General features: G+C 43.8%; 1 protein-coding gene across 4 annotated transcripts in view; it reads left to right on the top strand.

The window, feature by feature from the left end:
• Nucleotides 1-15569, top strand: part of LOC126161609 (microsomal triacylglycerol transfer protein) — a 209470-nt gene that overhangs the window by 48101 nt on the left and 145800 nt on the right. For 2 of the 4 annotated variants that reach the window (XM_049917560.1, XM_049917559.1), the window contains exon 2: nucleotides 13805-13828. The exons of the other annotated variants lie outside the window; for them this stretch is intronic. In XM_049917560.1, coding sequence (XP_049773517.1) covers nucleotides 13805-13828 — 24 coding nt within the window. The remainder of the gene's footprint in view (nucleotides 1-13804; nucleotides 13829-15569) is intronic. 4 annotated transcript variants of the gene reach the window in all.

Below are 15569 nucleotides of genomic sequence, written 5' to 3'. Positions count from 1 at the left end.
TACAATCAAAAGGTGAATATTTTATAGGTGTTTTTAAAATTTATAAAAGGGTGAATTTTGTGGACATTTACATAACATTAAAACTGTTGATTTTCATTGTTGATTACATTAAAATCGAAATATTAAAAAACAAATATAAATATATTTGAACCAGTTGAAACACCATGCCTTTCTTAGAGATGGCGTTCTTAAAAGGACAGTACACTTTCAAAAAAAAAAGCAGAATGACCTGCACAGGAAAAAAAAAAATGCACGTAGGGGAAAATGTGCTCTTTAGGCTTGAGGGGTTTGGTAGAAGTATATGGGTCTGTTGGTTGGTATCTATGAAGACGAAAGTATATGTCTGGGGTGGACAGTGGGAAGACAGAAGGTGAGACGGATTCTACTGTACCGTACTACCGAGAGAAGAGAACGGAGAGGGAGGAGGAGCCCTGACGTGGAGTGGGATAGGTGGAGAAGAGATATAGTTGGTAGGACGGATAAATATCGGGACGAACTGCATTGTCTGTGAGAGGGAGTCGGTTTAAGTTGCGTTGGGATAGGATATATAATATATGTAGTCACAGGGACAGTGGTATGTGTTGTCACAGGCGCGGTAGCATGCCAGGGTCGGTGATCGGAGGGGAAACTATGGGGTTATTGGAATCTAGTTTGTAATCAGTGTAAGATATGCGGAGGTGTTCAGTGTGAAAAAGGGAGGGGGTGAGGAGAGGCTAGAGGAGCCTTGAGGGGGACGGTTAACGGATGTGAAAAGCAACCTACACGTCCAGAATATCTACAGAATGGCTCCAAGAACACTCTTCTGAGTTTAAACACTTCCGCTGGCCAACAAGCTCCCCAGACATGAACATTGTTAAGCATGTCTGGGATGGCTTGCAACGTGCTGTTCAGAAGGGATCTCCACCCCTCGTACTCGAACGGATTTATGGACAGCCCTGCGGGATTCATGGTGGTAATTCCCTCCAGCGCTGCTTCAGACATTAGTCGAGTCCATGCCACGTCGCGCTGCGGCACTTCTGCGTGCTCACGGGGGCCGTAGATGATAATAGGCAGTTTCTTTGGCTCTTCAGTGTAGGTGGAGAAGCTATGGTCCACGAGAGTGAGGAAAACGTCGCAGTCTGCCTGTACACTATTTGTCTTCAATTCTATGGTTCAACTCCAATCGTAGACGCTACGACAGACACGTGACTCCTTGACGCAGCCGTTACCCGGAATTCTCTGCCTGCGGGGTAAACAGCGTGCGTGGCACGTCAACCACGTTGGGCAGGGCGCTGCCGGGTGAATCACCTCTGCCTGGGGACAATTGCCGGTGATTGAGGCAGTTAGGGCCAGGAAGCGGCGCGCACCTCGCCTTCCTGCGGCGCCGGCCACTGCCAGGGCCTCCGTGTCGCCTACTCGCGCGCTCGCCACTCCTTCCTCGTCCTGTTACAAACAAAATCAGTAAACTCTTTGCAACGTGAGACGACTTTTTTCCGTACTGCGGTGTCGTACAATAGTGTTACTACACTTTCTGATCAAACGTACCCGGACATCGAATGTAATACAGCTAACCACTAGATGTCATGAGTTTACAGAAAGGCGGATAATAGTGTGTTGTCAGCAGAGAAGCAGTAACAACAGATTGTGCCAGTCAGGAGGGCTCACAAGGAGACCGCACGGTAATCAGATTTTTGTAATCTTTTATATTAATACACAATTTTGACATCGCCAGTGTGAACGCTGAATAAATTTCCAGCTGCCAAGATCGCTAAAATCATTTATTCGTGTAGATTACTCGTTTCGGAAAATCTCTGCTGTCATTTTCGGACCTATGTTTATAAAATGGTTCAAATGGCTCTGAGCACTATGCGACTTAACTTCTGACGTCATCAGTCGCCTTGAACTTAGAACTAATTAAACCTAACTAACCTAAGGACATCACACACATCCATGCCCGAGGCAGGATTCGAACCTGCGACCGTAGCGGTCGCTCGGTTCCAGACTGTAGCGCCCAGAACCGCACGGCCACACCTTCATCGCTAGGATGAGACAGGGTGTCTCCACTACGAGTCGGAGCCCAAAATACTGTTCATGGAGTGGTGTCAAGCTGTTTCTCAAAAAGAGAAGAAGTTCAAGACACAACCTTCTGCAAGTAAAGTTATGTGTGCAATCTTATGGGATATGCAGGGCGTGGTTCTTTCGAATGTACTGGAGCATAAAGCAGCCGTCAGTTCGGAAACCTACAGCACGATTAGGATTCAGCTGAATGTCTGAATTTCCAGAGACAAACCAAAAAAAAAGCTCGTACTCTCTAACACGATGACGCCAAGACCAAAAACAGTTTTTCAGCCGTGGAACTCTTTTCCAAAGTTGGTTACACTGTACCACCACATTCATCGTACTTAATTTACCACCTTCAGACTCCAATCTTTCTGGGCCTATGAAAGATGGATTACGTGACCAATATTTTCGATACTCGGAACCTGTCGTCAATGCTGTAAAACAATAGCTGATTCAGGTTTTTACGAAGGCGGTGCGCAAGGTTTTGTTCGCATCTGGAAAAGTGCATAATGATTGGTGGTGGCTATGTGGAATAATTACAGTATGTAGCTAAAATCTTGCTCTATTTAACTGTTTTATTTTACTTTCTGTGTCTGTTGTGGTTTCCATAAAAATAAATTGGATGCTTTAGTTTGTACGTTTTTTACATCACATTAGCAGATCTGTATGAGATAATGTCAGTGATATATCTCTTTTGTAGGTCTCCTGTGCTTTGAATATGCAGAATTGTTGTCTGGCCGTTTGAGAGGCACACTTGCTCGCTATCTCATTTGTTGACCATAAATCTATCAATTATTGTCCGTATTCAGTTCTGACGCAACTGTGGACTTTCCCTGGCGAACACATTGCACCTAGAATCGCTGTTTGGATAACGCACTAGGCTATTGGGTTCTGGTCGTCGTAACGAACGTAGAACTTTTTTCCTTCTTGTCGTCCATCTAGGATGTAGCGCTCTTTGGCTGTAAGGGAGAAGGAAGATTAGCGTTTAACGTTCCGTCGACACTCATATCATTAGAGACGAAGCCAAGCTCGAGTCGGTTAAAGGATGGGGAAGGAAATCGGCCTTGCCCTTCCAAAGGGACCAATTTTAAGGAAATCACTGAAAACATAAATCAGGATGGCCGAATGCGGATTTGAATCGTCGGCCTCCGGAATGGCTGTCCAGGGTGCTCACCACTGCGCCACCTGGTCTTTCCTTGGATATAGTAAAAAAATCTTGTGGAGATGGTTAACTACTTGATGTATCGGTTATAATGCAATCATCTAAAAATAAGATACTGATTTCTTGACGGAAGTCATTGACCTATGTAGGCTGTTTTATTTTTAAATAATCACTTTATTTCATGTTTTAGCGATTACCTAATTTCACCTCATTGGGCATTTTCAACCTACCTAATGCTAAACATAATACAAAAAGTTACAGCAGCGTTAAGAACAAGAAATAAAATAAAAAATATACAAATATAATAATTCACATGCGTCTGTTACTTGTGAAACTAACTCTTTAACTATTTTTTTAAATTAAACACTGACCTACAGAATTTTCCCTGACAAAGACACCTCGAACGTAACCTATTCATTTATTATCCACAACATACAAGCCCAACGAAATGTGACTGCTATACATTGACAACATGACTTCCAATAATTAACACAAAAGAATGGCCCTGAATTGCAAGAAATCCTAACAATAATACAAATCTAAAAAAATGTGAAATTAAAGAAACATGAAACTACCTCCTACTCTGTTAATTGGCTAAACTCATTTAAATCACGAATCCCGAGAGTGGAAACCCCACTCTTTTTTTATAAGTCACTTACCTCACATAAAATCTTCATAATACGAACTACAGCAATTACAGCAAGTAGCAACAACAACCAGCTAAATAAAAAGATTCTAACTGCTATAGACTCCAACTACTAGGAGACATATGATTAGTCAAAGAAAGATTTTGTTGAAGAGCAAACAGTGTATTTAAAAAATTTAACCTTATTCATGTGATATCCTGTTCCAAAAATTATATAGTTGTCAATAATTCCACTACCAAACATTATCAATAACATCCATCATCATACATTTCCTTGCATGTTTTCTTATAAACACATTATTTCATCTCACTTTACATTGTGTGTCCTACCAACACAGAGTCTGCACTAAGAAAATCACATCCAAACAGTTCTGTACCCATTCGCTAATTGCTAGTCTGTCCAACCACAGAATCTCTTGCCGAGGGCGCAGAGCGCTGTCAGCGATATTAATACAGTCCATAGCGCTACCAACATACAAACAGGCTACTTGCACTTCTATCACAGCAAAAAAAAATGTAAGCTTGTAGCATTACATACTCCAAACATCTGTGTAGAGGAAGGAACAAGCCATGGCGTTCTTAACAATGGTTTCTCATAAGCATGGTAGTTACAGATTTTCGCTGGCTCTATTTGCTTCGTTATTGCTCGCGTAACAACTAATATATGAAATAAAATATGTTGCTACGAAAAGAGCCCCGAAATACTTTTTAGGGATACTGTGCTGTGACTTTCTTTGGATCATTAATTTTCAACAAAACAAATTATATTACGTTCTTATTGTTCTGGATCTGGCTTTCTATTAAAGGAACATTTTTCGTTACTATAACTCGCCAAAAAGATCAACATATCTTCCTTACTTTACAGTTATTGAAAAGGTTACTGAAAATTATTTCGTTATCAATACTGATGTTACAGTACGCAATGTTTGTTCAACATCAAAATTTTGCAGTGGATTTTTGTTAACAGGAAAACACCAATAAGTACCACGACTAACACGAGAACATGAGACTATTACTAGAGAAAAGATGTTTTTTGCTATAATTTTTGCCTGACCAGAACCACGCACAGCAAGATTTCTTTTATGTTATGAAGGTAAATTATCTTTTTGCACTGTTAATAATATATCATCCGCAGCCCGCGTCAACCTGTAAAACACGTAATAAAATCTGCTGCTCTGCAATTCCGAAAGCTGAAAGAAATAATTTCAGTTTACTATTGCCTGTCCGCTTCTTTGCGGTATGATTGGTTTCATTTAAGGCCTGGCCAGACAGAATCCGGCTTGCCGCTGCGACGGACGGCGCAGCGGAGGGCCGGGCCCGTCAGCGGCCAGGGACGCCACACAGGCAACGGCCGGCCGCAGCGACTCTTGAGGCGTCAGCTGTGTTACACTGTGGAAGGGGCCGAACCCCATTGTTAAGCTGGCATGCGTAGCGCGATTGTCTTGGCGTTAGACGGTTTGGAATTCTCACGCAGGACGAGTTATCTTTGTGCGAGTTTATTTATTTATTTTAATTGCAGAAATGAGTAGCTCGCACTAGCAATACGAAATGGCACCAAGAAGAGATGTTGGGTGCACGACATTAATAGCAAGAGAGAAAGCTTAGGAGAATACCATCGTCTGTGTATTGATCTAAGAGTCTGACGAAGATAGGTTCTTCAAATATTTTCGTGTGTCGCGAGAATGTTTCGAGGAAATGCATCGCCTGATAAAAAGGTAGCACCGAGAAGTGCACAACGAACTGGAGAAAGCCTTGATACGAGGCACAGGCTAACCATTTGTTTGAGGTAAGTTTTACCGTTTGTGGCCTCTCTGTGATTCAAACAGAAGTCACATAAATTATTCCATTTCAGTTTTGCTGTATCATATGAAAGGTTCGGCGGAAGAAAGTGCTATCCCACAATGTAGTTACGAGTGGAGTGATAAATTTATTTGCAGTGTTTACGAATACAGCAAACGATAGTAACATCTAGTTCCGTATGTCCCGCTAGAGGGAACTTTCTACTTAATAGATTGTTTTGTTTCATTGTATTCATACCATTGTCATTGAATTTAAACAAACATATCTTTGGTCGTTAACTTATCCATTCGTTCTATCGGCATAACAGATTTTAATCTTTTCCAGATACTTGACTACAGGCGACAGTCACCAGACCATAGCTTTCTCTTTTCGGTTAGGACGTTCAACAGTCTCAGATATTGTGAAATAAGTGTGCCAGGCAATATGCACTGTTCTACAGCCCAAGTATTTACATACTCCTACAACAGAGATGTGGAAGAAATCTGAAGGAGGATTTCTAGAACTATGGGGGTTTCCGGACTGCCTTGGAAGCACAGACGGAAACCCTATCAGGTTAAAATGCCCGAAGGATAGTGGATCCCAGTTCTTCTGTTACAAACAGTTCTTTTAGCTAGTTCTCCTGGCGATCGTTGATCCATACTACGGTGTTTACAGTAGTTGATATTGGAAGTTATGGACGTCACAGTGACAACACTATTTCCGAGAATTCAGCTTTCTATCAAGAGTATATCGAGGGCAAAAGTATTCTACCTCCAAATCAGGATAGCGTGTATCAGACAAAAAGTTGTATTCTCTCACCTCCTCTGTAAGTCTTTGTGTGTCCATGATGCATGCACTACGAGCTGCAAGACAAAAACCGCCTCAAACCGCTGCTTCCAGTGTGACAGCAGAGCGGTTGAGTGCCCCAACAGAGGCAAGCAGCCGCTCCGGCTTGCGGCGAATCTGTAAAGGCCTGGCCAGACAGAATGCGGCCTGGCCGTCCGGCCAGTGGCCTTGAGCCGCAGCCGGCAGGCCGCACTGTTGAATCGCTCGTTACTGAATGGCGGCGGTCACACAGAGTGCGGCTTTGCCGCACCGGCATACGGCCTGCCGCACCGGCCGCCGCCGGGTTGTCACAGATTACAGATTCGCCGCAAGCCGGAGCGGCTGCTTGCCTCTGTTGGCGCATTCAACCGCTCTGCTGTCACACTGGAAGCAGCGGCGTGAGGCGCTTTATGTCTTGCAGCTCGTAGTGCATGCATCATGGACACAGAAAGACACAGAAAGACTTACAGAGGAGGTGAGAGAATACAACTTTTTGTCTGATACACGCGATTTGGAGGTAGAATACTTTTGCCCTCGATATACTCATGATAGTAAGCTGAATTCTCAGAAATAGTGTTGTCGCTGTGACGTCCATAACTTCCAATATCAACTACTGTAAACTCCGTAGTATGGATCAACGATCGCCAGGAGAACTAGCTAAAAGAACTGTTCGTAACAGAAGAACTGGGATCCACTATCCTTCGGGCATTTTAACCTGATACGCTTTCCGTCTATGCTTCCAAGGCAGTTCGGAAACCCCCAAAGTTCTAGAAATCCTCCTTCAGATTTCTTCCACATCTCTGTTGTAGAAGTATGTAAATACTTGGGCTGTAGAACAGTCCATATTGCCTGGCACATTTATTTCACAATATCTGAGACTGTTGAACGTCCTATCCGAAAAGTAAAAGCTATGGTCTGGTGACTGTCGCCTGTAGTCAAGTATCTGGAAAAGATTAAAATTTGTTATGCCGATAGAACGAATGGATAAGTTAACGACCAAAGATATGTTTAAATTCAATGACAGTGGTATGAATACAATGAAAGAAAACAATTTATTAAGTAGAAAGGTCTCTCTAGCGGGACATACGGAACTAGATGTTACTATCGTTTGCTGTATTCGTAAACACTGCAAATAAATTTATCACTCCACTCGTAACTACGTTGTGGGATAGCACTTTCTTCCGCCGAACCTTTCATATGATACAGCAAAACTGAAATGGAATAATTTATATGACTTCTATTTCAAGCACAAAGAGGCCACAAACGATAAAACTTACCTCAAACAAACGGCTTGTCTGTGCCTTGTATCAACTGGCTTTCTCCGGTTCGTTGTGCACTTCTCGGTGCTACCTTTTTATCAGGCGATGCATTTCCTCGAAACATTCTCGTGAAATACGAAAATATTTGAAGAACCTATCTTCGTCAGACTCTAGATCAATACACAGACGATGGTATTCTCCTAAGCTTTCTCTCTTGCTATCAATGTCGTGCACCCAACATCTCCTCTTCTTGGTGCCATTTCGTATCGCTAGTGCAAGCTACTCATTTCTGCAATTAAAAAAAAATGAATTCGCACAATGATAACGTGTCCCGCGTGAAGATTCCAAATCGTCTAACGCAAGACAGTCGCGCTACGCATGCAAGCTTCGTAATGGGTTTCGGCCCCTTCCCCAGTGTAACAGCTGACGCATCAAGAGTCGCTGCGGCCGGCCGTTGCCTGTGTGGCGTCCCTGGCCGCTGACGGGTCCGGTCCACCGCTGCGCCGTCCGTCGCAGCGGCAGGCCGGTTTCTGTCTGGCCAGGCCTTAATCTGTGACAACCCGGCGGCGGCCGGTGCGGCAGGCCGATTGCCGGTGCGTCAGAGCCGCACTCTGTGTGACCGCCGCCATACAGTAACGAGAGATTCAACAGTGCGGCCTGCCGGCTGCGGCTCAAGGCCACAGGCCGGACGGCCAGGCCGCATTCTGTCTGGCCAGGCCTTTAATGCTGGTTGAATGCGCCACGGCAGCGGCTCGTTCGTTCGTAGCGCAGCTCTGCACCACGAATAATATTTAAATAACTGAAAATGTCTTTACAATGATACGTAATGACGTACGTCTCTCAATTTTGACAAAATAATGCTACGCAAGCGTACAATATAACGTCACAGGCTCTTCCTACTTACGTAACTCCAAGAAGACGACAGAGAAATTAATGTTCGGTCACTACTGTTTATACTTGTCACATATTCTCATCTTTGTTTGATATTTAATAAGTATCGTCTGTGGCGGTTTCAGTACTCGGCGACACAGATATTATCTTTAAAAAAATCAGTACATAATTATATACAAGAACAAAACATGACACATAATGCTTTCACTTTATTATATAAAGATCACACAATCGTTGTCCACGCAATTACAATCATCCAATTCAATTATTCTTTTCTCCTTTTTTTTACCACATATGTGTTTTGCTAAGAGACGTTACAAGATACAACCTGTATATACCGGGTGGTTATAATTAAGTTACAACTACTCACCGAGGTCCAGTGTAGGCTGTATTATCGTATGACAGCGAAACTTCGTAGATATTCTAACGCGTTAATGCAGAATCTATTTACAATGTAAAAAAAAATAGTTTCTATTTTGGCAACCAGGTGCAAATCTAGCGCTGTGAATGCAAGAAATATGTATAGAAGTAGTAGATTAGTAAAGGGACTTGGGCATAAAAGTTCAATAAAATGGTTCAAATGGCTCTGAGCACTATGGGACTTAACTTCTGAGGTCATCAGTCCCCTAGAACTTAGAACTACTTAAACCTAACTAACCTAAGGACATCACACACATCCATGCCCGAGGCAGGATTCGAACTTGTGACCGTAGCGGTCGTGCGGTTCCAGACTGAAGCGCCTAGAACCGCTCGGTCACCCAGGCTGGCCCATAAAAGTTCAAACAAGTGAGTAACGCGTACTGTTGATTTTATTATTAACCGCCGCTTACACAGTTTGTTCAATATGAGCAATGGAGACGTCGACAAGATGCTGTGGCCAGATTTCCACCTGATGGCCAAAACTGGTACTAGTATTTTTCAATCGTAAATCGGTTCCGCATTAACGTACTAGCATATCTATCAAGTTTCGCTGGCATACCATAATTACAGCCACACTGGACCTCCTTGAGCAGCTGCATGTTAATTGTAACCACCCAGTACACCATTATTTAGCGTGATTCACATTAAATACGCGAAAATCTAAATTTCATGTATTACTGTCAAATTATTATCTCTCTTCTTACACATGCATTTCACGTCTTACCATTTATCTGGGTGAAAATACAATTACGTAATCTTAAACGGTTCCGGAAACGTTGAGGTGAACGTCTTGACTAAGTAGCCCCCTGTCAAAATGGTAACGATCTGTCATGAGGCTGGCGGGACGGCGAGTTACTCCCTCTCCCTCGTGAGGGCCAACTGTATTCGTTGCCGCTTGCGATTCGCCAGCCGTCGCCAGCAGTTGCTTTCTCGGCGGACCGCAGCCCGCCGCTTGCCCACTTACGTCACGTACAGAGCCGAGCGCCCACCTGACTTCCCGGGGTCGTCGGCCGGCGCAGTTGGCTCCACTGTGAAGGTCGCGCACAGGCAGGAGTGAAGCAGTCACCACTTTGCACCAGAACACCCTTCCTCAATCTCGGCGACGGGCTAATGGCGTCAGCGCTTGTTAGTCCTTAGAAGAGGTGTTAACAGCATACCGGGAGCGGAAAAAAATTATGGTACACCATCAGTTCATTTACACGTACATCTACATTTCTATTCCCCAGTAGTACGGTATGTGATGGAGGGTGCACGTTGATATTCTACGCCTCAATCCGAATACTGGTGTGATGTAGCTCTCCACTATAGTCTATTCCATTGAAGCCTCCTTATCTCTCCATAATTACTGAACCTACATTCATACGCTGCCGTTTACTACAGCCAAGTGTTGGTCTCCATCACAATTTTTACTACTCCCCCGATCTCCATGCTTCCTTCCGCAGCCAAATTCAAGTTTCCTCGGTGTCCCTGGATGTATCGACTTCGAGTCCCCATCCAGCACACAGTTTTAATCTACCAGGAAGTTTTAAAACAGCGTATACTCTGCTGCAATAGAAAGATTCATTCCGAAAACAACTTCTAGACTGTATTTTCTGGCCACTTGGTCGTATGTTGAGATATGCCAACTCTCAAAAGTGATGCTGATTTACAATCAGGTGATAAAAGTCATGGGATACGTTCTACACTACTGGCCATTAAAATTGCTACACCAAGAAGAAATACAGATGATAAACGGGTATTCATTGGACAAATATATTATACTAGAACTGACATGTGATTACATTTTCACGCAATTTGGGTGCATAGATCCTGAGAAATCAGTAACCTGAACAACCACCTCTGGCCGTAATAACGGCCTTGATACGCCTGGGCATTGAGTCAAATAGAGCTTGGATGGCGTGTACAGGTACAGCTGCCCAAGCAGCTTCAACACAATACCACAGTTCATCAAGAGTAGTGACTGGCGTATTGTGACGAGCCAGTTGCTCGGCCACCATTGACCAGACGTTTTCAATTGGTGAGAGATGTGGAGAATGTGCGGGCCAGGGCAGCAGTCGAACATTTTCTGTATCCAGAAACGCCCGTACAGGACCTGCAACATGCGGTCGTGTATTATCCTGCTGAAATGTAGGGTTTCACAGGGATCGAATGAAGGGTAGAGCCACGGGTCGTAACACATCTGAAATTTAACGTCCACTGTTCAAAGTGCTGTCAATGCGAACAAGAGGTGACCGAGACGTGTAACCAATGGCACCCCATACCATCACGCCTGGTGACACGCCAGTATGGCGATGACGAATACACGCTTCCAATATGCGTTCACCGCGATGTCGCCAAACACGGATGCGACCATCATGACGCTGTAAACAGAACCTGGATTCATCTGAAAAAATTACGTTTTGCCATTCGTGCACCCAGGTTCGTCGTTGAGAACACCATCGCAGGCGCTCCTGTCTGTGACGCAGCGTCAAGGATAACCGCAGCCATGGTCTCCGAGCTGATAGTCCATGCTGCTGCAAACGTCGTCGAACTGTTCGTGCAGATGGTTGTTGTCTTGCAAACGTCCCCATCTGTTGACTCAGGGATCGAGACGTGGCTCCACGATCCGTTACAGCCATGCGGATAAGATACTTATCATCTCGACTGCTAGTGTTACTAGGCCGTTGGGATCCAGCACGGCGTTCCGTATTACCCTCCTGAAACCACCGATTCCATATTCTGCTAACAGTCATTGGATCTGGACCAACGCGAGCAGCAATGTCGCGATACGATAAATCGAAATCGCGGTGGGCTACAATCCGACCTTTATAAAAGTCGGAAACGTGATGATACGCATTTCTCCTCCTTACACTAGGCATCACAACAACGTTTCACCAGGCAACGCCAGTCAACTGTTGTTTGTGTATGAGAAATCCGTTGGAAACTTTCCTCATGTCAGCACGTTGTAGGTATCGCCACCGGCGCCAACCTTGTGTGAATGCTCTGAAAAGCTAATCATTTGCATATCACAGCATCTTCTTCCTGTCGGTTAAATTTCGCGTCTGTAGCACGTCATCTTCGTGGTGTAGCAATTTTAATGGCCACTAGTGTAATTTTTCCGCGATACTCGTATTTTTAGGAATGCTAGTTCAGTAAAGTATGGAAAAACTTCTGTAAAATCTGGATACTAGGAGAGAGGTACTGGCGGACGTGAGCCTGCGAAAAGCGGTCGTGGATGTTGCCTGGATAGATAAGTTCCCAAGAACGTTGTCTACAAAAGGGAAGGTTCACAGTTCGAGCCTGGTCCGGCACACAGTTTAAATCTTCCAGGAATTTCAAAATATATCACACTCTATTGAAAATCGATGATTCATTCCCTGAAGTATTAGTATATGGTGTTTGGTGCACGTACATCTGCATGTACAACTACAAAATTCAAATGGCTCTGAGCACTATGGGACTCAACTGCTGAGGTCATTAGTCCCCTAGAACTTAGAACTAGTTAAACCTAACTAACCTAAGGATATCACACACATCCATGCCCGAGGCAGGATTCGAACCTGCGACCATAGCGGTGTCGCGGTTCCAGACTGCAGCGCCAGAACCGCGCGGCCACTTCGGCCGGCTGATCTTGTCCACACGATCCGTATGTGAGCGATAAGTAGGGGGTCGTAATACATTCCTAGACTCATCATTTAAAGCCGGCTCTTGAAACTTCGTTAGTAGACTTGCTCAGGATTGTTTATGTCTGTCTTCAAGAGTCTCCAATTCAGTTTATTCAGCACCTCTGTGACACTCTCCCACGACTTAACCAAATCTGTGACCATTCGTGCTGCCCTTCTCTATATACTTTCAACATCCCCTGTTAGTCCTATTTGGCACACATTGAGCAGTATTCTAGAATGGGTCGCACGAGTGATTTATATGCAATCTCCTTTGTAGACTGGTCGCACTACTCCAGTATTCTACCAATAAAGCGAAGTCTACCACCATCTCTATCCACGACTGACCGTACATATCATTTCATTTCATACATCTTAGAAGTGTTACGTCCAGGTATTTGTATGAGTTGGCCGGTTCTAACTGATGTGAGTTTACGAGAAATTTCGGGAAAATAAAACGGCTGATATTCTGCACTGCAGTTTTGAGACGAAGGGTTGGATCCGATTGACCGATTGCCTTCTTTCCTCGTATTTATGTTTGCCACAACTATAGCCGTGGGATACTACGTTTTATTTCGTTTTATGAAGGTGCACAGTTTTATATTTCTGAACATTTAAAACAAATTGCCAGTCTTTACACACTTTGATATCTTAAGACCTGGCTGAATATTTATGTAGATTCATTCATACAGTACTTCATTATAGGGAACTGCATAATTTGCAAAAAGTCTGAGGTTACTATTAATATTGTCCGTAAGGTCATATAGAACATGAACAGTAAGGGTCTCAACACACTTCCCTGCGGCACACGCGATGTTACTTCTTTCTCCATCCAAGAGTAGTACCTCCCTCTGTCCTTCATTTCGATTTCGTTGCATGTGTGACAAATAAAGACTTAACGTACGATTATTTTTGGCATTAATCAATATGCGTCTCTGTCACTCGTATTAGGTAAACTGTAACATTACAATAAATTTCGGGAAAATAAACTGGCTGATATCTTGCAACTCAAGTTTGAGACGAAGGACGGGAACAGATTCTCCGATTGCCTTCTTTCCTCGAATTTATGTTTGCCACAGAAATAATTTTTTGCTGGTGGAGGGACCAAAATTCTAATGACTGTCTTGTTTCTTATTTCTAGGTCCAATGTGCCACATGGCGCCAGGTAAGATTTTTCCTAGCATGCATCTACATAATTTTTTCTGTCTGTTTTACTAACCACAAATTGTTTCAAAACCCTTAACGGCAAGAAGACGGAAAGAAAATGCATGCTGAATGCAAATAAGCTGGGATATTGCCACTGGATAATGCGAACATAAAATTCTGGGACATTTGCTTAAGACTCGCATGGTGTTGGTGCAATCATATTTCGCCAGGGAAAGGTGCTGCTTGAAGTTATTCTCTAAATCAGTCATCACAAGACTTTGAACGAATCTATGCTAGCACTGTAAAATAACACGAGCAGCGTGTCCACGCCGGAATCAGGTGGCTACAGTGACGTATGGCATTTCGTACCGTATCTCTGAACTCAAATGTTCTATTTTTTAAATTACTTAAGCGGTACAGACATATTTTTATCATGAGATTCATGAAATGAAATTATAAAAGGTAGTTATGAAGTTTTAAATATGACCTCGAAAAAAATTAAGTTACGTAATTAATTTATATCTGGTCCACGGTTTACAGACCTCCTATACATTGAAATATCTGCGCTAAAGCACTCTGCTACCGCAGCCAAAACAAAATGACACAGTCCACTGATAAAACTAGATGGGCTCCTCTAACGGAATGCTACGGTACGGTGGCGCGCGGATTTCAGAATGTACTAGGAATTCAAATATTATCTGCAAACAAAAAGTAAATCATGTAACTTTAATTTTTCGGGGTGATAATTAAAACTGTATGATCAGTTGCCCATCGTAGCCCACAGCTGGTATCTTAAATTTCGCAGTAGTTTCAACAACGAGAAGACAGTGTGAATGCGCATAAGAGCGCACTTGAAACACAGTTTCTTTCTCTGAAGATTGCAAAGAACTTTGTGTTGTTTCACGTAGTCATCTGTCAACAGAATCATACATTCTTGTTCAGAAAAGAACAGAACACATCGAACGACTAGAGGTAGGACTTTCATATTCACAGGACGTGTACATTACTACGTTCTGCAGAAATGGTTAACGTTTCAATCATCTCGCTTCAGCATGTGTCTTGTTGCCTAGTAGGCACAGAGTCCACCATGGGTGCTGATAACTTGTTCCATGCCTGATGGCATCGACGCGTATAGCGCGCGAATGGCATACTGTGACATAGCCATCCATGCTGCATTCACGTGGTTCCAAAGTTCATCTCTGTAGACTGGCATTGGGTCACAGCGCTGCACCTCTCGTTTCTCCATATCCCACACATTTTCGATTGGCGACAAGTCTGGTGATCTGGCGAGCCATGGCAAAAAAATGGTTCGAATGGCTCTGAGCACTATGGGACTTAGCAGCTGAGGTCATCAGTCCCCTAGAACTTAGAACTACTTAAACCTAACTAAGCTAAGGGCATCACACACATCTATGCCCGAGGCAGGATTCGAACCTGCGACCGTAGCGGCCGCGCGGTTCCAGACTGTAGCGCTTATAACCGCTCGGCCACTCCGGCCGGCGAGCCAGGGCAAAAGGCTGACATCCTGTAACACCAAGAAGGTAGTTGTTCTTTCAGCAACACGTGGTTGCGCATTGTTTTGCTGAAATACGGCGTCTGGGGTGTTGTGCAGAAAGAGTATGGCTACGGGTCACAGGATGTCATTCACGAAGGTCACAATGGTCACATTGCCCTGGACACGCACAAACTGTGATTTGTGGTTGTACCCAATGGCACCCTACACCATAAGACCTTAAGCTGGCCCTGTATGTCTTGTGCGA

Source organism: Schistocerca cancellata, chromosome 2 (genome assembly GCF_023864275.1).
Source record: "Schistocerca cancellata isolate TAMUIC-IGC-003103 chromosome 2, iqSchCanc2.1, whole genome shotgun sequence".
Taxonomy (NCBI): domain Eukaryota; kingdom Metazoa; phylum Arthropoda; class Insecta; order Orthoptera; family Acrididae; genus Schistocerca; species Schistocerca cancellata.
The sequence above is the reverse complement of the archived record's forward strand: the minus strand, read 5'-3'. Positions and strand labels throughout refer to the sequence as shown.